This window comes from Ambystoma mexicanum, chromosome 6p, assembly GCF_040938575.1.
Source record: "Ambystoma mexicanum isolate Mex_15411 chromosome 6p, UKY_AmexF1_1, whole genome shotgun sequence".
In the NCBI taxonomy this organism is placed as follows: domain Eukaryota; kingdom Metazoa; phylum Chordata; class Amphibia; order Caudata; family Ambystomatidae; genus Ambystoma; species Ambystoma mexicanum.
The window spans coordinates 1252677423-1252698884 of record NC_090935.1 but is presented as its reverse complement, the minus strand read 5'-3'; the positions used below and the strand labels follow the sequence as shown (position 1 = coordinate 1252698884).

General features: G+C 48.7%; 1 protein-coding gene across 5 annotated transcripts in view; it reads left to right on the top strand.

Annotated features, from left to right (window-relative positions):
* The window catches only part of VPS13A (vacuolar protein sorting 13 homolog A), a 2994934-nt gene that overhangs the window by 1978202 nt on the left and 995270 nt on the right, over positions 1-21462 (top strand). For all 5 annotated transcript variants that reach the window (XR_011280366.1, XR_011280367.1, XM_069625905.1 and 2 more), the window contains 2 exons: positions 12514-12618; positions 12711-12863. Coding sequence is in view for 3 of the 5 variants with exons in the window: in XM_069625905.1 (XP_069482006.1) it covers positions 12514-12618; positions 12711-12863 (258 nt within the window). In the remaining 2 variants the exon portion in view is untranslated. The remainder of the gene's footprint in view (positions 1-12513; positions 12619-12710; positions 12864-21462) is intronic.

Below are 21462 nucleotides of genomic sequence, written 5' to 3'. Positions count from 1 at the left end.
AGGAATTACATGTTAAAACTGGATTGCCATCGTAATATAGCTTTATTCGCATAAAATGGTATGGATAGTTTGGGAATACTACAATTCTCTACTGTGAAGTTGCGCTGGGAAACAAGAAGTTAGCAAGTGATAATGACATTTAAATTACAATGGGGGTGGAAAGACTAAGTGACCAAGAATTGGATGATCAATTTTGAATGTCAAAAAGGACTTGAGCGATGAAGCATTGTCCTGATAGTATGCTAGATGCAAGATTAAATATTATCATTTGACGTTTAAAAGACAGTTGAAATCATTTGAAAAATAAAAGGAAGGTTTAATTTAAAGGTGAGGTAGAGGAAGGTAGCGGGGTTTAAGGGTACGATGGCCACTGTGTGATAAGTAGAGATGACAAAATGTACATGGGGAGAAAGTATTCGGTTTTGTTCAAGGCATACCTTTTGTATGGGAACAGACCTCTGGGGGTATGGTTGGGAACATTTAATATGCTGAGAACTTTGATACTCGGTGGATGCTTGGAGATTTTCTCCAGGCTGCAATATTGTTGATATTTTTCTATGTTGTATGTCTTTTTGTTGTCTTGTCTAGTTGGTTTTTTTTTTAATGTTTTGTTATCACAGAGTTTACCTATCTCTATTCATTCATTTAGCGTATGACAAAGTTAGGGCTTCTACTACATTGCTACGCTTACTGCAACCGTGATGATTATTCATATTGAAGGTGTATGGTAGATAAGATTGAAGCTATGAGTGTATAATTGTTGTGAACTTGTAGGAAAGGAAAACTAGTTATTGAATTGGAAGGAAGATGAGTGAGCTAAGAATAATAACAAGGAATGTAAAGGGTTTAAACTGAAGAAAGATGATGGTGTGGTTGTGGAGGGCGAAAGCAGATGTGTTCTTACATTACATGAAACGCATTTAACAGTTGAAGATAAGCGGTTCTTGATTAACTCAAGATATCATAGGGAATTGTCCAACTGTTTTTCAATGAAATCAAGGGGATTAGGTATCTTGTTTAGGAAGGGCTTACAATTTAAGATTGCTATGGTAACAATGGATGGGGAAGGTCAAATGGTTTTTGCAGACATAGTTTACAATGAAAGACAATCACGTTAGGGTGTAATATTTTGAGGCTTCTAAATCTGTGTCTACACAAAGACAAATTCAAGATGGTTGCTGCCTCGGACCATGCATGCCCAAGGACTAGTTTCTATCATTAGATCTTCAGGATGCCTATTTCCACATGCTAAATCATGTGATGCACAGGAAGTACCTGAAATTCATGGTGAGCAAACATCACTACCAATTCAAGGTCCTGCCGTTCTGTCTTTCTGCGGCACCCAGAGCTGTCACCAAGCTGCTGGCAGTGATGGTGGCTCACCTTGGCAGATAAGGCATTCATGTCTTTCCCTACATAGATGACTGGCTTATCCAAACTGGCTCCCACAACCAGTCATTTCACCCCTGTTTTTTTCCACTTGGGAACTCAGTTGGGCATCTTTGTTTCCAGTGTGAACAGACAGGCGAGCTGTTTGTATTCAGATGCTTTGACGGTCGACTGGATGTTTGACCTCCACTCTGCTTTCCCGCAGATCCATGTCATAGCATTGGTTCTGAGGAAACTGCGCCTGTTCAGGTCCACATGGATCTTAATTGCTCCGGACTGGGCTCGGAGAACATGGTAAATGGAGTTGGTGGACATGTCCATCTGTTCTGACACCTTCTGAAGCAGGGGACCTGCTCTGTCCAGTGCCAGGGGGCGTACATTGTCGCTTGGTGTTGGAAGAGGGATTGGAACCCTTTATCTTGTCCCATATCGTCCATTTTGGATTTCTTGCTGTCCTTGGTCCGGGAAGGCCTGCAGATAGGCATTGTTAAGGGGTGCCTGGTGCGATCTTGATTTTTAAAAGGAGCCCCGAGCAAGGCTCATTCTTCACAATTCCCACTGTTAAGCAATCTTTGTGGATACTGTGTAATCTGTTTCTCCCCACACCAGTGTGTGCTTCTGGCATGTGTGAGAGCAAAGGAGGGTAGAGCACTAGAAGTTACATATCGCAGCGCTAGATCAATGCGATAATACGTGGGACATGCTGCTGATGACTGGGTTCTTGTGAGATGGTGCCCTTCCATCTCGTTTAGTGATTTAGACAGGGTAGGTTAAGAAGCTATGTTACAATGGCGCTGGGTTGGTCAGCCGTTGTTCTTTAGGTTTCTTTGTTGAGGATTATTGTAAAAGGTTCAGACGCTCAATATTGTTGTATTGTTTAAGTGCACATTTTAGCCGACACATGTTTCAACCAACATGGGTCTTTTTCAAGGCTGTGGCAGACATACAGTAAGAACATGGTGGTGTACAACGGGTTATGGCTGCAACAAGATCAAGCGTATAGGTGAGCAGGTGAGTGGCATTGTGTAGAGTACAGTCAGAGGTTGTGTGTTTAAGTGACATTTCGTAGTGTGATATACCATAGAGTTACGGCATCAATAATTTAGCAGAAACGAAAGAATCATGAAGGTTTGTTATGGCTGTATTTATGAAGGTCATTGTGATTAGCATAGTGCATGTCGGTTGTACGGCGAAGATCACATCACATTTGTGACGGTATATTTTCATTACAGGTATATACATAATATTTATCATAGTGGTTTGTTTGATATAGGTATATACAACATGTTTGTAAAGCAATAGGTTTAGTATCAAAGTTCAGAGGCACCAAGGAAGGAATAGACAAAAGAAAGAAGGAAAAGACTGGTTAGAAACTGGTGATATGGTTGGTAATTAAGGTCAAGGATGAAATACACTTCCTTACCGTGGGTATTGGTGAAGTAGAATGAGGTGACTGATATAGTGCTCTAGGGTGGAGCCTCAGATTGGGAAACAACCTGTAGGGTAAGCATACATTGTCAGGGGTTAAGGTTAACGCTTGATTCCTATGTAACAGACCTACCAGCATGGGACGCGTTTTTCTAGGTGTTAGCCGAGTGAGTGACGACAATTGTGTGGCGGCAAGGGCGACATTCACGTATGTGGAGAAGAAACGTGTGTGCTTGAGGTCGGTGTGGAACAAAATTGTGGGTTGGGTGGGGCATGTGTGGCGGAGAGGTATGTAGCAGTCAAGGCATTTCGGTCCGCGTGGTTGGGCCAGAATGGGCATGCAGGTGGTTGGGTGGCTCCTGCTTCTTATCCACACACGTGAATGCAGCCCTTTCCGCCACACAATTGTCATCACCCATTCATTCCCACCTATAACAACCCATCCCATCCCATACTGGCGGGTCTGTTACATAGAAATCAAGCGTTACCCTTGACGCAACAGATTTTGAATTGAATTGATCAATCAGCTCCTACACTTACCAATCAGGCTGGCGCCACATATACAGTCCCTGTGGCCACCAGACACTTAGCCCTGTCAATTTATGCTTACCCTACAGGTTGTTTCCCAATCAGAGGCTCTACCCTAGAGCATTATATCTATCACCTCGTTATACTTCACTAATACCTACGGTAAGTATGTGTATTTCCAACCTATACACCCTCCTTGACCTTAATTACCAATCAAATCACCAGTTTCTAACCAGTATTGTCCTTCTTTCCTTTGTCTATTCCTTCCTTGGTGCCCCTGAACTTTGACATTAAAACAAATTGCTTTACAAACATGTTGTATATACCTTTCTGAGTCTTGTGGATCTACTTAGATCACATGCTATGCATAGGCCGACATCTAGTGGTAGCTGCAGCGTATTACATTTTTTGTTTTCAAAACTCAAAAGGGACGTCAACAGAGCGTGTCAGCAATATTATCCCTAGTGTGACTTGTCCTGTACCCATGGTCCTTCACACGTCGAGGTCTCTCAGATAATTTTTTGCCGCCCTTTGTAGTCGGACGCAAGTTGCAGAGTTCCTTCTTCTGGCTAACACCTTTATACGAAGATTAAATTTAGACTTCTTTCTATCCTTTCGACGGCATTACAATGCAAGATCTGCAGCGACGGCTTTCGAGGACAAGACCCTTCGTCGAAAACAACTACTCACCTGTCTCGACGAACTTTGTCTGCGGCCTACCTAGGCTCCAACGGGCCTTGGACCTACACAGTAGGGACAGTGGGGGGAGGTCATAATTCATCTTATTTGGAGAATGCCTATTTCCCTATTCTTCCTCTTACATCACCAAGCTGCCATCTTTCCATACTATGGGGAACACACTGTTTACATTTTGTCCTTTCATATAACAGAAAGTTTCCCTGGAAGGATTCGCACAGGGTGTGTAATCTGTGCCTTCCTGGGGGCCATTGCGAAAAACAGTGCAGGTCCTGCAACTGTTTTGTCCCAAGACACTAAAGGACCAGAAGACAAAACGCTGGGCCCACCACACCATGCAGGCCGAGACTACCACGAACGTTGAGGGAGCCTCCAGCGATGGCAGCATCGGCGTCCTAAGTAACGCCGAGGGTGATCGGGACCCGACGGTTTCCCGTGTGCGAGCCCCGACTCCAACAGGCAGGCTGGCGGCTCTGCTACAGAAACGACACCCGGCGGCTCAAGCACCCACACTGCTCGGCACATTAAACACACCTGCCGTGGACGACAGTCGACCGCGCCATCGACCGATAAGCCGCACGCGGTGTCGAAGGGAAGGTCTAAAAGTCCCTGTCCTCTGGGCCATCGCGTTCGCCACATGAAAGGCCCCCAAAACAGACACTGAAGTCTGTTTCTGACACTTCAAGAAAATCAGACGGTATCACTACATATTATTCCCACCAAAAATATCGCCATATATATGGTCTTCTGGGACGGCCATAGGCGATATTTTTTGGGGGGGTCATTTTTGGGGGTTTTGGGAGCAGGGGTTGCGGGGGTGTCCCGCGCTCCTTTAAAAATAATGCAGGGATTGCGGGGGTATCCCCTGCAGGTTCCATGTTAATATTGGCGCAAAAATATGGTGATATTTTTGTATGGCGATATTTTTGCGGGGATATTAACACATGGAACCAATCAGACAAGTCCTCGGGAAACCCGGCGACCGTGCGTCAAGAACATGTCCCAGACACACTCCTCAAATCCAAAAATGTTCAATGCCCCTATCCTCTAAAACACCAGTTACAATGGATAAAGGACGCTCTGCCCCTAGTGACACCCTCCCAGGGGCAATGCACCACAAACATCCCTCTACACCAGAGCCTTTCCCTACCCCTGTTCCCATAGTTTTGCCAAGCTCCACTCAATGGGCCTCGGAAAAATGTGAAAGAGTACTGAGAATGTCTAGCTTTGTTAACTTTTTTGATGAACACCCTGATCAACTTACCAACCTCCATGGGACCCCTCAAGGCGAAGCAGCTAATAAGCAGCCTGCTTCCAAAAGAGCCCGCCTAGACATGGCACATCCTAGTACCTCTACTTCTCAAAACATATCTGATGACCTACACTATTTTGACACTTCAGGTTTGCAGGACCCTGACTCAATAGCAGACCAAGGAGACCAAGGAAACATCAAGGATACATACCAATATTATGATGATGTTGATAATGATGATGATAATGTATTCATCATTCAATATTGACCAACCTGTGGCTGATCAGACTCGATACCCAGGAGGCACAAGTTGACAAAGACTTTGTAGATGACTGGGTTCTCTGGCATAAGAGATCTGCAGCACAGTCCATTCCACTGCTCCAATCTGCCCAAAGGCACATTCAGCCTTCTCTCTCCTCGGCTGGTGCCTCCCTCTGGAACAGCCTCCCTGCCTCCCTTAAACTTGAGGAGAACCATCTCCGGTTCTTGGAAGCACCTCAAAACCTTTCTCTTTGCTTCTGCTTTCTCTCCTCCTCTCCTCTGATGACCTCCTGGCTGACACCCGTACTGCACTGGCTACCTGGACACCCAGCTGATCCCGGGCCGAGGTCCCTCTCCTGCCAGCGTCACACACCTGCACTGCCCACCTGGCAACCCCCGCACTCGGGGACTGTTCTGTATCCCTACAGTCCCCCCACCAGACCTCGATAGCTGATGTCCGCACTTATCCTTGCACTTTCCACATGCTGGCCGCTATTTTTATTTTTTATTATCTATTCCCATGTACTGCACTTTCCCTTCCTCCCTTCCCACGCACTTGTGTGATCTGAATGACACATGGCCTAGTAGGATCGTTGTATGTCCTCTTGTTCCCCTCCCTTGCCTCATCACATCTTGAAACACTTGTGTATAGGCGCGTTATAAATGCCATATCATATCATGTCATATTATATACTTACCCCTAACCTGACAGTCAACCCTTGCATTGGGAAGCTGTTTAGACCAGCCCCGTCAGACCCATTGTACATCAGGGGGCAGCTAAAGACCAACACTAGGTAAAGAACGGGCACACCTTTAGCCTCTGCTGAAGCTGCTCCTGAAAAGGAGAGCTAAACAAAATGACACACTGGGCAGGAAAGTAGCTCCCTCGGCTGCTTACAAAGTAAGGATAGCCAACACTACTACACTCCTGGCGTGTTATAATTGCTGCAAGTGGGGCCAGATCTCACAACAAATAGACTTCCCTGAGCCCTTGAAAACGCAGCTTTTAAAAACAGTAGCTGATGGTAAATAGGTGGCAAGATGCATCCAGACAAATTATCTGGACGCAGCAGATAATGCAGGCTGGATAGTAGCTGAGGGTAACCTCATTAAACGCCATGTATGGTCTACGCCCATCAGGTTTCAAGCTGGAAGCCCAAGCCACCCTTATAAATATGCCAATTGAGCCTAATGCCTTATTTGGGAAAATGGTCGAGGACGCACTGAAAAGTGCTAAGGAGCGGTATGACACCCTCAAATGCCTGGGACAGCTCACAAACAAACCATTTGTACACAACTTTTAATACACAACTTTTTAGAGGACAAAACTCCCAGCGGTCCTCCAACTACAACAAGGTCGGACAGACTTCATCTTGGGTTTCCTTGCAGGGGCAATCCTCCCAACAAACTTTTCAAAGAGGCCACAGAAGGTTGAGAAGTAGAGGCAGATCTTCCTCCTCCAGATGCTCCATCCCACCAAAGCAATGAGCACCCGCTCCAGGTCCCCTCCCATGCCTCTCCATTAGGAGGTTGCATTTCTAATTTTACCCATGCATGGGAGGGGATCACGTCAGACAAGTGGGTACTGTCCACAGTGGTGGGAGGCTATTGCATAGAACTCCTCCAAACACCACCCAACCACTCGCCAAGACAAACTATGCAGGAGGAACAGCACATTCTGCTGGAAGAGGTCAAAGCACTGCTACTAAAGGACGCCATAGAGATTGTCCCGTCAAACCAGGTGAACAAAGGGTATCTATTCAATGTACTTCCTTGTGCCAAAGAAAGACCTTAAAATGCGCTTTGTCCTAGACCTGCAAACACGTGTCAAGCTTCAGATATTTTGCACGACTACTCTACAGGAAGTAATCCCACTGTTAAAACATGGAGACTACATGGCAACTTTGGACATTAAATATAAATACTCTCTTATTTCAATGTACCCAGCGTACAGAAAATTCCTGTGCATCAAAATGGCAAATCAACACTACCAATTCAGGGTGCAACCCTTCGGCATAGCCTCCGCTCCAAGGGTATTCACTGAGGTATTAACGGTAGTGGCGGTGCACTTATGCAGAGAATCAATCCCAGTGTACCCTTATCTGTAAGACAAGCTGCTATAACAGGGGAATCCCTCAAATTTGCAAGCAAAATCACCAAAGGACAATCAATCTTCCATTCCAATTGGGATTCTCAATCAACAAGAAAAAATCAAGTCTCGTTCCAAGCAAAACCACAACAGTTCCTAGGAGCTATCATAAAGACAGAAGAGGGGCTTGTCTTTCCCGCAAACGAAAGAGTACAAAACATACTGCTGCAAATACCTCATTATCTGGCCGGGTGCCAAATAACCGTATGCAAAGCAATGTGCTTGCTCGGGATGATGGCTTCATGCATTTACCTGTTTCCGCACGCACGGTTGCGCATGTGCCCAATGTAAGAGTGGTTAACGAAACAGTGTCTCAGGCAAGTGGTCAGTGGGATGATCTAGTGGTTGTTTTGCTAACCCTAGTTCAAGCGCTACGCTGGTGGACAAGGGAAAACCCTTTCACAATCCTCCAGTGCAAGCAATAGTTACAACAGACTCCTCACTCTCCAGATGGGGAACCCATTACCTTCACCACACAGCGCATGGCCTCTGGACACAGATTACAGCCCAAAATCACATCAACCTTTTGAAGCTACTATCAGTACTCAAGGCCCTACAAGCATTTCAGGTGCATCTAACAAGTCAAACAGTGCAAGTCCTCACAGGCCGCACCACTGCCATGGTTTACATAAACAAGCAGGGAGGCACACTCTCTCAAAGTCTGTCCAGACTAGCCCAAAAAATGTGGAAGTGAGCAGTCAAGCGAAACATGTTCCTAGTATCTGAACACGGTCCAGGGGAACTCAGTTCTCTAGTAGATTCTCTACGTAGGGGTCCCCTACCCGAAGAACACCAGTGGCAACTCAACAGAGGCATTTTAGACAATATCTTTTCCCTCTGGGGCTATGCTCCTTTAGACTTGTTTGCCACAAACCAAAACGCACAATACCCAGACTTCGCATCCAGGTTTCCCCAACCCAGATCCAAGGGGAACACCCCTTGGATGAGCCGTCAGGGAAAGTTGCTTACACCTTTCTACCGACACCGCTCCTGAGCAGAATAGTGCACATAATAGTGAACAAGTAACTCTCTAATCCTGGTTGTTCCAATGTGGGCGAGACAGCCTTGGTTTCTGCATCTGTTCAAACTGGCGACGTGCAACCCAATCAAAATCCTGTGCCTCTATAACATGCTCACCACACAAGTGGGGACAACGTTACACCCACATCCTCAATCTATGAACTTGGCAGCTTGGCTCCTGAAGTCATAGAGTTTGGTCATTTAAAACTACCTCAATGGTGTATGGAAATCCTCAAGGAGGCACGTAAACCTAACACCAGACATTGTTACTTTAACAAATTGAAAAGATTTGTAATATGGTGCCAGTCAAAAGATGTAAACCCTATTGAATGTACTGCATCACACATTCTTCACTACATGCTCCACGTATTCAACTCCATCAAGGTTCACCTAGCTGCTCTATACGCGTACAGCACTTCACAAAACAAAGTGTCCTGGTTAAAAGTCCCTATTGTTAAGGCTTTCATGGAGGGAGCAAAGAGACCTTACCCCCATTTTCAACCCACCTCCAGGGTGGGATCTCAATGTGGTGCTCTCAAAGCTCAAAGGTCCTCCCTTTGAGCCTATGCACAAATCCAGCCTTAAACACCTAACATACAGAACAGCTTTTCTGGTGGCCATCACCTCCATAAGAAGAGTCAGTGAGCTACAAGCTTTCAGTGCAAGACCCTTTCTGTATTATCCACAAAGACAAGTTGGTACAAAGAACACAGCGTAGGTTTTCACATACATTCATATCCAAGTTCCATGTTAACCAATCCATTGAACTACCCATTTTCTTTCAAAATCCTTCAAATTTGGATGAGAAAAACCTCCACACTAGATGTAAGGAGGGCGGTTCTTTACTATGTAAACAAGTCAAAACCGCTAAGAAAAGCAGACCAACTCATTTTGTCTCCATAGCAACTGGCAGGGAAGGTGATCACGTTTCAAAAAACGCCATCTCCAGATGAGTAGTGAAATGCATACAGCTCAGCTACACTCGGTCAAACAAAACTCTGCCTTTCACTTCAAGAGATCACTCTACTAGGGGTACAGGAGCTACTTTGGCCTTTATTGCAAACGCCCCTATGGATGCCATTTGCAAAGCAGCTACATGGAGTTCATACTTTTACTCAGCAGTAAACACAGATTCTGAAGCAGATTCACAGGTGGGACAAGAGGTGCTAAAATATCTATTTGCTGCTGTACCTTCTTACAACTCACCACACCTTCTCCAGACACTGTTCGCTAGTCTATGCATAGCATGTGATCTAAGCGGATCCACAAGCCTCAGAAGGGACACATTACTCACATAATCAGATTTCTGATGCTTGTATCTCCTTAGATTCACATGCGCCCACCCTTCTACCCCTGTGGAGTAGAAGGTGCATAGATGTTTTCTGGCTTTATCTACTCTTATCTGTTTTATTACATCTGTACTCACACTACAATTCATTCTACCTCATGTCAGAAACAAAAAAATCTGAGGGACCTTGACGGGTGAAGAACCATGGGTACAGGAGACGTCACACTAGGGATAGTATTAATGGCATGCCCTGTCGACGTCCCTTTTGGGTTTCGGAAACAAAAAATGTAATACTGCACGGCTACCACTAGATGTTGGCCTATGCATGGCATGTGAATCTAAGCCGATAAAAGCATCAGAAATACGATTACGGTTAGTAATGTATCCCATATCAAACAAACCCCTATGATAAATATTATGTATACACCTGTATTGAAAACATACAGTCACAAATGTAATGTGATCTTCTCCATTCAACTGATATGCACTATGGTAATCACAATGACCTTCACAAATACTGCCAAAGAAAACCTTCATGATTCTTTTGTTTCTGCTTAATTATTGATAGTGTAACTCTACGGTATACCACACTACGAAATGTCACTTAAACACCGAACCTCTGACTGTACTCTACACAATGTCACTCACCTGCTTATGTATTCACTTGATCTTGTTGGGGCCATAACTCGTTGTGCACCACACTGTATTTCTGCCACAACCTTGAAAAAGACCCATGTTTGTTCGAAACACGTGTCGGCTAAACTGCAACTAAAAAATCACCATGATATACAACAACATTGAGCGTCTGAACTTTTTACAATAATCCTCAACAAACAAACCTAAATAAAAACTGCTGACCCAACCCAGCACCATTGTGACATAGGTTCTTAACCCGCCCTGCTTCTGGCATGGGACTTTAATTTTGTTTTTACATTTCTTGTGGGTATTCCGTTTGATCCCCCTGCATTCATGTTCGATTGGATTACTAACCCTTAAAGTAATTTTCCTGGTTGTCATCACTTCCGTGAGGCAGGTGCGTGAGCTCCAGGTGTTTTCTGTTAAACCTACTATTTGTTTTCTTCTAAAGAGAAGGTAATGCTCAGAGCGGGCCACCCTTCTTTCCAGATAGTCATTTCTCTCAAAACATCCATCTTTCAGGGTTTTTTCCTCTGCCTCATCCTTCCAAGTCAGGGGTGCAATTCTATCAGCTGGACCCAGCGTGGGCTCTCAGCTACTATATCTCTTGGACGAGGAACGTCAGGAAAGATGACAAGCTTTTTCTGTCAGTTGTGCAGTGACCATGCTGGCAGGGCTTTGATCAAACAGACTCTGTCAAGTTGGATCATTCTGTGCATCTGAGAATGCTACGATCTTGCTAGGAAGTATGTGTCTGAAGGTAACAGACCTCACGCTGCTTACTGCTTGGATTCACTTTCACGGCATGTTACCGATTTTGGCAGAGCACTCCAGAGCTTTCTGGTATATGGTAGAGTCCTTGGGTTCTCCCTCCTCCAAATCTATATACCTCTCTGGGAGTCTATCATAGGTGAGGAATCCCTGGGAGGAAGGATTCTATTGGGAGAACAAATAACTTACTTCTTGGTAATGTTCTTTCTGATGGATGTTTCTCCTGCAGATTCCTCATCGCCCTCCCATCTTGCCCCACTTGGCAGATAGCAAGTACACCTATTGTTCCATGCCCTTCTGCGTCAGCGTGCTGCACCTCCTTGTGGCAAAAAGGTTTCCCAAGATCAGCTGCACTGGGGATAGAATATCATAGATGAGGAATCAGTGGGAGGAACGTCTGTCAGAAAGAGCATTATCGAGAGGTAGTTTGTTCTTCTGCTGGTGCATTCTTTTTTTCCCCTTCATGGCTGCATTACATTGTTTGCCTTGTTGAAATAATTCATAACACAAGGTCTTTCCACTTTTCAGTAATCTTTTAAACATTGCTTTCCTTTTCTGCTGTTTCTTCAGACTGAAATTCCCTACACAGTGGTTTTGTGCATGGATGCTTGGAAGCTAGGCTGTGATTTTCTAGACTGTCTTGACAACTTTTCTAAATTGCACCTCCCACTGGTATAGGAAATCTGACTGATCAATAGCCGGCAAAAATGTATGCATTACCCACAATACCATGGTATGATTGCATGTCCAAGATGGAAAGGAAGAATCAAGCACAGAAATGACCTTGGCATTATTGCTGGAGTCTGTTATGAAAATACAATTTTGTAATTCAGAAGTAATGTAATTCAAAGTGGTTGTATATATCGCAACATCTGCCAGTATGTGGGCTACTTTGCACCTTCATATACGGCCCTTGCTCAGGCAAATGTTGTGTCTGTTTGTTTTATGACTTTCATTTGTTTGTCTTTTGACTTTAATTTATCCTGTGTCCCCAAACCAATGTACCCTGGTATTTATTTTTCATTTGAAATATGATTCATTGTGTAATCAGTAATTAAATGACACTTCTCTTTGAAACTGTACATTATCTTACAGGTGCAGCTGTTGGTAACTGACAGTGACTTATCGGATCAGTTTTCTCTTGATACGGTTGGCACTCATGGTTCTGTGAAATGTAAGGGCCATAAATTGGAATACCAAGTAAGTACAACATTATTTACAAGCAAAACATGTTATTATACTCTTGACATAGATTAAGGAATGTGATGTTTATGAATGCCCTTTGCTTACAGGTTGGTGTCACTATAAGCGCAAGCAGCTTTAACCTGACGAGGATTGTCACTTTCACACCTTTTTTTATGATCGCAAACAGAAGCCTTTATAGATTGAAAGTAGCAGAGGAGGGACACGACAAAGAGAAGTGGATTCCAGTTGATGTTCAGCAGGTAAGAGGGTTCTTTTGCATGTAGCACATGTCTTAGGTGTATTCAAACATATTTTTTGTTAAATGCACAGAACGCAGTTTTGTAGAAAGCTCCTTCAAAGAAACTATAAAAGTGAAAATGTGTGGGTATGTGGCTGGGTTTGTGGCTTGGCAAAGAGTTGTTCCTTATACAATTCCACACAGTTTCACCACTCTGCACCAAATTTTGCATAGTTCCCTTTTAGGACCCTGTGGACATTGCTGGCTACATAACATTTAGACCCCCACCCCTTTCCCTGGATTTCAGCCCCTTCACACATGAGACAGTTGCCTGAAATCGTCGAAACATCAATGTGTTTGTAGAAGGACCGGTCCTCAACCGTTAAACATAAGGTTTCTGGGACATTTTCACCGCAAGAAACTGCACCAAGCCAGGGTGAGGCAACAGGCAGGGCGAGAGAACGATTCTAAGTAAGTTTGCACCTTTCTCATGCGAACACACTTACATACTACGGGGCAGCAGGGGGTCCCCCGCAACCCACGCTCACTATACTATAAAGTGTTGCAGGGGATACACCTGCAGCCCCCTCTTCTTTTTTTTTCTTTTTCTTTTTTTTGCCGGCGTGCTGCGCGGGTGTCCCCCACAACACCCAGCTCACTATACCACACAGTATAGTGAGCTGGGTGTTGCCGGGGAAACCCCCCCCACCGCAGTCTTTTTACTTACCTGCAATGCTACCACCAAAGGTTCAAACTTTTGATGGTAGCATTTTTCGGTCGTATTGTATGGTCAACCTTTTTTTTCGGTCTGATCGTATAATACCGACGGAACAGTAAGACCCAGTATGCAGCAGCACACCAACTCTCACCTCCCCCAACGTCTGTTCCGGGATAGGTCAAACCGTTAACTGGAAGAAACACGTTGGCTTTGAGATGGATGTATTCTGTCCACTCTGGAATGCAAAGGGGATTTTCAATGATCCCTTGGTTAGTTCTAGGAGAGAGCTATAGGGCTGATCCTCTTGATAAAGTTATTGATGGATCCCATCGGGAACGTGCATCAAATCAAGAGATTTCATTAACCTTTCTACAATTGATACAGAATTGCCACGAGACATCATGATTGGTGACCAGCCATTAGGCGAAGACCATTGGCTCGGAGATGGCTTGAGAACAACCAATTCTAACATCTCTTGTACCTATAACTGAACTGTCTGCCTTGGGCCTCTGGTAGTCTGTTAGGATCAGATTGGGAAAGATTTCCGCAAGTGTGTTTCAATGTGATGCACAAATCCTGTCACCCTCCAACGATTTGCACTAAAGACGTCTCAGAGGTGGGTGAGGTAGTCTTGCAATCAGTTAGCCTGGCTTCAGAACAACCAATTCTAGCATCTCTTGTAGCTATATCTCAACTGTCTGCTTTGGACCTTTGGTAGTCTGTAGGATCGGATCCGGAAAGATTTCCGCACGGGTGTTTCAATGTGATGCACAAATCATGCCACCCTCCAAGGATTTGCAGTAAAGACGCCTTAGAGGTGGGTGATGTAGTCTTGCAATCAGTTAGCTTGGTGTATCTTCATGTGGTCTGGGATCATCTTCTGCCAACTGGTGGTCCAATCTAATTGGCTATAACCGTAGTTTTGTCAGGGTCTTTCTAAGCCTTCAGCCAGTTCACATATTATACACCTACAAAGTCTTTGCAGATCTTCTTGCTATTCATAATATGTCAGGTCACTCAGGATTTCAGCAGCTCAATATTTTCTGTGCCATCTTGCCATTAGATTCGCCTTGGATGTGGGAAGGAGTGCAAAAACCTGTTCTCTGCCCTAAATCTTCCTTAAGCAAGCCTGATGGCCATACAAGTGTTTCTTTTTTTTCTTAGATAGTGTTGATAATGGCGCGTGTGCTCTCAGGTGACCAGAAGCAACTGGGCGGTGCTCTCCTATTTCTTTTCTTGATTATTTTTACTTTGAGCATTTCCAGGGCATATCGTTGGTCCCCTTCATAAAAGTATTGAAAACGGAAAACCTTGTTAACGCTTGTGGAGTCTTCCTCATGGTAGGCAAGGCACATAGCCGATGAATCCCGCAAGAACTAAGACAACCTACTTCTAAGTAAGCAAAGGTTCTTCAGGGACTTACACCTTGGTGCACACACCTAATCCCTTGATTAGGCATTAATTTGCGGTGTATAGATGGAGTGCTTTTATGCATAGTAGTTTCCTATATTTTGTCATAAATTTAGCCAGACATGTGGATGACTGATCTGAAATGGTCTCTTTAGGGAAACCAACCCAAGTAAAATAGTGAAGTTGATGTTTCATTTTTGTTTTGTGATGCACTGTTCTTCATTGGAAATGGGCATTGAGGTGTGTAACCTGCGATCACCAAAATATATTTATTTCCAGCTTTAGAGGGCCCAAGTGGCTTATAATACTCATGCCCAGTTTAGAGAATGCTACCGCAATATTTTTTTAGGTTTGTAAAAATAATTCTCCAGCATGGGGTCTGGCATGGATTCACATGCTCATGAATATTCCCCGTCGTCAGGCTGGGAATCCTCGGTAAAGAAAAAACCAGTATCAGTTTCGTTTCTGATCTGTCTTTCGTAGTAATAACCAATCACTGGTCTCTGCGTCATACTGACCACAGCCAATGACTGCCCTCTACCTAAGCACCGCCTCTGGCAGCCATCTTCAGATTTTTACCGCACGTTCATGTGTTGGGATCCTCGTGCTATTGCTCTCGAGCGTTAGTGCTATTTTTTCGCGCTTTTTACAAAAAACTTCGATTCTTTCGGTCAAAAGAGCCTCAAGCTCCACCGATTCTACATCCGATCAACGGGGACCCGTGTCGGATTCATCTGTGCCCCTCAAGGGTGAAGATTTCGTCGAGCTACACTTCGGAGGACTCCAGAAGCTTCTCAGGCCCGGTCTCGGAGATGGCCCAGGAGAAGGGAAGCTCGACGCCCGGAAAGCTGTTCAGGGTCTGCCCTGGATGCCAGCTGCAGAACGTCTTCAAGGAGGACGAACACTCTTTCTGCCTTTACTGCCTTCATGAGGACAAGACGCACGTGGAGAAGGACTGTGCGTTTTGCGGCAACATGTCGGAACGGACCATGAAGGACCGCCATCAACGTCTCGCCAACTGGCTGGAGGGTAAGAGCCCGTCTGGCGAGAAGAAGAAGAAATCCGAGCGGTCTTCTAAGACCTTTGAGGGCGCCCCGGCGACGGGGGCCCAACATAAGGCCAAGCACCGCGAGTCCGCTGGCACCGGGAGCGCCGAACGGTCGGGCTCTACGGGCGCCAGGCAGGGCGCACCCTCCCCGGCACCATCAACCACGAGCCAACGCTCTGGGTCGGGTAAGAGGAAGGCCGAGCACCCGGCGAAGCTCCTGGAGAGGCCCCGGTCGAGCTCTAAGGCAGAGGAGGAGCGTGGCAGTGCCCCCTCCCTCAAGGATAAGGCGGTGAGCGCACCTAAGGTGGTGAAGGCCTTGATCCATCCGACCAAGCCCTCTATCGAAACGGTCGCGGCGGCCCTGGCTCAGCCTGTGGTGGCTGCACCAGTGGTGGCGACCTCAGGGCCCAGAATCTCCCTGCCTCCTCGGAGGGAGTCTTCCTTTGTGCCCATCGATAGGACCCCCGTGAAACCCCCCGTGGGGAAGAAGAAGGGGGGGCAGGGCGTCGTCGTAGAGTCGGCCTCAACCTCAGAAGAGGAGCTGATCGAGGTCTTAAGCCACGGCCTAGGCGTGGAAGAAGGCCAGCCCGTCGGAATGGACCCCGACGCAGGTGACGACGACGACATCGTCGAGGATACCGACGGGGCCCCTGCTCGCCCGTCGGATTCCCCTCTGCCAGCGCCGCAAGACAACTCGGCAGCCATTTTGTTGGCCATACAGTCCTTATGCTCCGAGATAAGGACGAGGCTACCGTTACCGACGGAGGAACCTCTCCCGTCGGGGGATCCAGAATCGGGACCTTCTGGTGTTCCCCCCACCAAGAAAAGAAGGATCCATCCACCACCTCCTTTTCAACCGTCGCGCCCCTTCCAGCCCTCCTCCCCGTCCACCCGAGGGGATGATACGGGGACTGACACGGCAGCGACGGGTACGGACGACGAGGCATACGACGAGGATTTTCCGTCGTCGCCTCCCACCAGGGCCTCTCCGCCCGACGAGATCGGATCTTTCCACTCCATGATCTCCAGGGCTTCCGAGCTTTTCCAACTCTGCCCTGAGGAGAAGAAAAAGGAAGGCTTCCTTTATCAGCGGCGCGAGGCCAAGAGGAAGACGGTCCTCGCAGTGCCTCTGTTGGACGACATTTGGGATGAGGGCCTTTCCCTCCTCAAGAACCCTTCCACGACGCCAGCTAGAAGAGACCGGTACGAGAAAAAGTACCGGGTCCCGGACACGGCCCCCCTATGCCTCCGGGCGCAGCCTACCCCGGACTCCGTCGTCTCCGCGGCAGCCAGGAAGAAAGCGGGGGGGGTGCGGCCTCCACATCGACTTCCCCGCCGGACGGCGAGGGAAAGAAATTGGATACTATGGGGCGTAGAGTCATCTCGTCGGCAGCGACGACGATTAAAGCGGCCAACGCCTTGGCTATCGTGGCCCGCTACGACAGGGAGCTCTGGTACAAGATGGCTCCCCTGCTGGATTTTCTGCCGGACGACAAGAGGGCGGAGGCCCTTGAGATCCTGCAGGAAGGTGAGGTGGCCTCGGACCACGCCTTCACCGTGGCGACGGACATCGCCGACACTGGGTTCCGCCAGCTGGGCAACGGCGTTTGCCTTCGACGTCGTGGATGGCTCAAAGCTACGGACTTCCGGCAGGACGTCCAGACCAGAGTCCTGGACATGCCCTTCGACGGGAACAACCTGTTTGGGAAGACAGTGGACGATTCCCTCCAGGCCATCAAGGCGGATACGGAGACGGCCCGGGCCCTTGGAGTCCTGCAACGACGGACGCCCTTTCGGAGCGGCGGAGGCAAGGGCGCCTCCAAAGGTTCCGGCGGCGGTTTCGCTTCCTACCGTCAAGCGGCCCGCTCGTCGTCGCAAGAGGCCTACAGAGGACGAGGCAAGTCTAGCGGACCCCGCCGTCGTCGCCAAGGAGGTCAAGGCGGCAAGGCCGCGTCCAAGCAGGATTGAACCGGCCGTGGGGTCGGGCCCCCACCGAAGCACCCCGGTGGGAGGCCGGCTGGCGGGCTTCGTCAGCGTGTGGGAGTCCATCTCCACCGACCGTTGGGTGCTGGACGCCCTGGCCCGGGGCCACGCGCTCGAGTTTCAAAGAAGGTGCCCGCGCGTCCCTCCCGTGGCCAGGAAAGAACTTCACGTCCCTCAACTTCTCCTGGAGGTAAAGGCGATGCTCAGAAAGGGCGCCATCGAACTCGTCCCAAAGAGGCTTCGGGGCTCCGGAGTCTACTCGAGATACTTCCTCGTGAAGAAGAAGACGGGAGGATGGCGCCCCATCCTAGACCTGCGACGTCTGAACAAGTTCATCAAGGCGCAGAAGTTCCGGATGGTCACCCTCCAGCACGTCCTGGGTCAGCTGGAGGAAGGAGACTTCCTATCGTCGTTGGATTTGGAGGATGCCTACTTCCACATTCCCATCCTAAAGGGGCACCGCAAATTCCTCAGATTCGTGGTCCAAGGGCGTCATTACCAGTTCAAAGCCCTTCCCTTCGGACTACGGTCGGCACCCAGGGTATTCACCAAGTGCCTTGCACCGGTGGCGGCGCAGCTGCGCCGCGAGGGGATTCACGTCTACCCCTACCTGGACGACTGGCTCATCCGCGCCAAGACGAGGGAGCTCGCCGTGGTCCACACGGCAAGGACCGTCCAACTCCTCACGGACCTGGGATTCTCCGTGAACTACGCCAAATCCCACCTGGTGCCCGCGCAAGTCGCACTGTTTCTGGGAGCGAGGCTCGACACAGTGTCCCTTCTGGCCTCCCCGTCGGAGGAGAGGACCAGGACCATCTTGGGCAAGGTGCAACGGATGTTGGTGGCCGACGCGGCCAAAGTGAGGTCCATCAAGTCCCTCCTCGGGATGATGTCTTCCTGCATCTACCTCATTCCCATGTGCAGGCTCCGGATGCGCCCGTTGCAAGAATTCCTGGATGCGCGCTGGATCCAGACGACGGGCAGCTTCGAGGAAAGGATCAAGCTCGACGAGAGTTTCCGACGAGCGATACGGTGGTGGGGCACCCGCGCGCATCTGACGGCGGGCATGGACTTGCAGACCCCAGCCCACCAGGAGACCGTGACCACGGATGCCTCCCTGGAAGGGTGGGGAGCGCACACCGAAAATCTGCACGCAAGGGGACTCTGGCTCCCGACGGAGAAGTCCCTACATATCAACGTCCTGGAGCTCCGTGCAGTGTTTTGGGCCCTCAGGTCCTTCCTTCCGTCCCTCAAGGGCAAGGTGGTGAGGATCTTCACCGACAACAACACCACCACCATGTTTTACATCAGGAAACAGGGCGGAACCAGGTCCCCGGCGCTGTCCAGGGAGGCGCAGGACCTGTGGCATTGGGCCGTCGCCCAAGGGATTTTTCTGGTGCGGTTTCATCTGGCAGGGATAAAAAACACCATCGCCGACTCACTCAGCAGGGAGCTGCGCTCGTGCCACGAGTGGGAGCTACGGCAGGATCTGGTGGATCGCCTCTTCCGACGGTGGGGCACACCCCAGATCGACCTGTTCGCGACGGCGACGAACACCAAGTGCCGGAGGTTCGCCAGCAGGTTTCCCCAGACGAGGAGCATGGGCGATGCTTTCTCGTTCCCCTGGGAGGGCCTGTTCCTCTACGCGTTCCCTCCCTTGCCTCTGCTAATCCGGCTCATCAACCAGCTCAAGAGGTCACGGTGCAGGATGATCCTCATCGCACCTGCGTGGCCGAGGCAGATATGGTTCCCGGACCTTCTGGACTTGTCAGCGTCCCCGCCGATCAAGCTGCCGGCAGACGCGGATCTACTCTCCAGGGAAGGAGGCGCCATCCTCCACCACGACCCGAAGTCGCTGAACTTGCAGGCCTGGCTCCTGCAGCGCTAGAGTTTGGAGGATACGACATACCGGCCGATTGCAGAGAGGTTCTTGCAAAGGCCAGGGCGTCCTCGACTCTTAAATGCTACGGACACAAATGGAAGAGGTTCTCTGTCTGGTGCCACGCACAGAAGATTAACCCTCTATGGATTACGGCTCCCCAAGTACTGCCGTACCTGCTGACGCTGGCCAAAGCTGGTCTGGCACACGCGTCCATCAAGATTCATCTTGCTGCGATCTCCCGATACACCAGAACCACGGGCCGGACGTCCTTGTGGTCTCATCGTCTGGTGAAAGAGTTCATGAAGGGACTGTTCAGATCGTTCCCGCCGGTGAAGGCTCCGGCCCCGGCGTGGGAGCTCAACGTGGTGCTGACCAAGCTCATGGGACCTCCGTTCGAGCCTCTGCACTCGGCCCTGTTGAAGTTTCTATCGTGGAAAACAGCTTTTCTTGTGGCCATCACCTCCGCACGACGAGTGGGAGAGATCCAGGCCCTTTCCTGCAAGGCCCCGTACTTGACTTTCCACGACACGAGGGTAGTGCTCAGGACGCACCCCTCCTTCATGCCCAAGGTACCGTCGGACTTCCATCTCAACGAACCCTTGGTGTTACCTGTGTTTTTCCCGTCGCCTTCGTCGCCGGCTGAGAGGACTTTGCACTCGCTGGATGTAGCTAGAGCGCTGAAGTTCTACGTGGACCGCACGAAGGGTTTTCGGAAGACGTCACAACTCTTTGTGAACTTTGGACCTGTCAATCAGGGGAAGGCTCTCTCGAAGGCTTCCATCTCCAGATGGCTCTCCGGCTGTATCATGTGCTGTCACCGGTTGGCAAACCGACCGCTGCCTGGCCGTCCGAGAGCCCATTCCACCAGAGCGATCGCAGCTACCACGGCGTTCCTATCTGGTGTGCCCCTGCTGGACATATGCAGGGCTGCTACGTGGAGGTCGACGCACACCTTCACGAAATTCTACTGCGTCGACCGGGATTCCAGGGAGGAGTCCAGGGTCGGCCAAGCAGTGCTGCGCAACCTGTTCGCCTGAGGTGAGCCTGGTGAGGAGGTAAGATGCTTAATGTTGAGTTTATGTGATGCTTAATGTTGAGCCTTTGCCACCTCCCGTGGTTGTGCATGTGTGTACTGCTATGTATTCTTTATTCATGAGCATGTGAATCCATGCCAGACCCCATGCTGGAGAAGGAACAAGTTACTTACCTGTAACTGTTGTTCTCCAGCATGGCTCTGGCATGGATTCACATGCGAACCCTCCCGCCTACCCCTCTGCGGCTCTTCACTTGGTCATACTGCCACTTCACGTGCTTCCAAATCTGAAGATGGCTGCCAGAGGCGGTGCTTAGGTAGAGGGCAGTCATTGGCTGTGGTCAGTATGACGCAGAGACCAGTGATTGGTTATTACTACGAAAGACAGATCAGAAACGAAACTGATACTGGTTTTTTCTTTACCGAGGATTCCCAGCCTGACGACGGGGAATATTCATGAGCATGTGAATCCATGCCAGACCCATGCTGGAGAACAACAGTTACAGGTAAGTAACTTGTTCCTTGTCCTTTGTCTACCTGAGAAGTA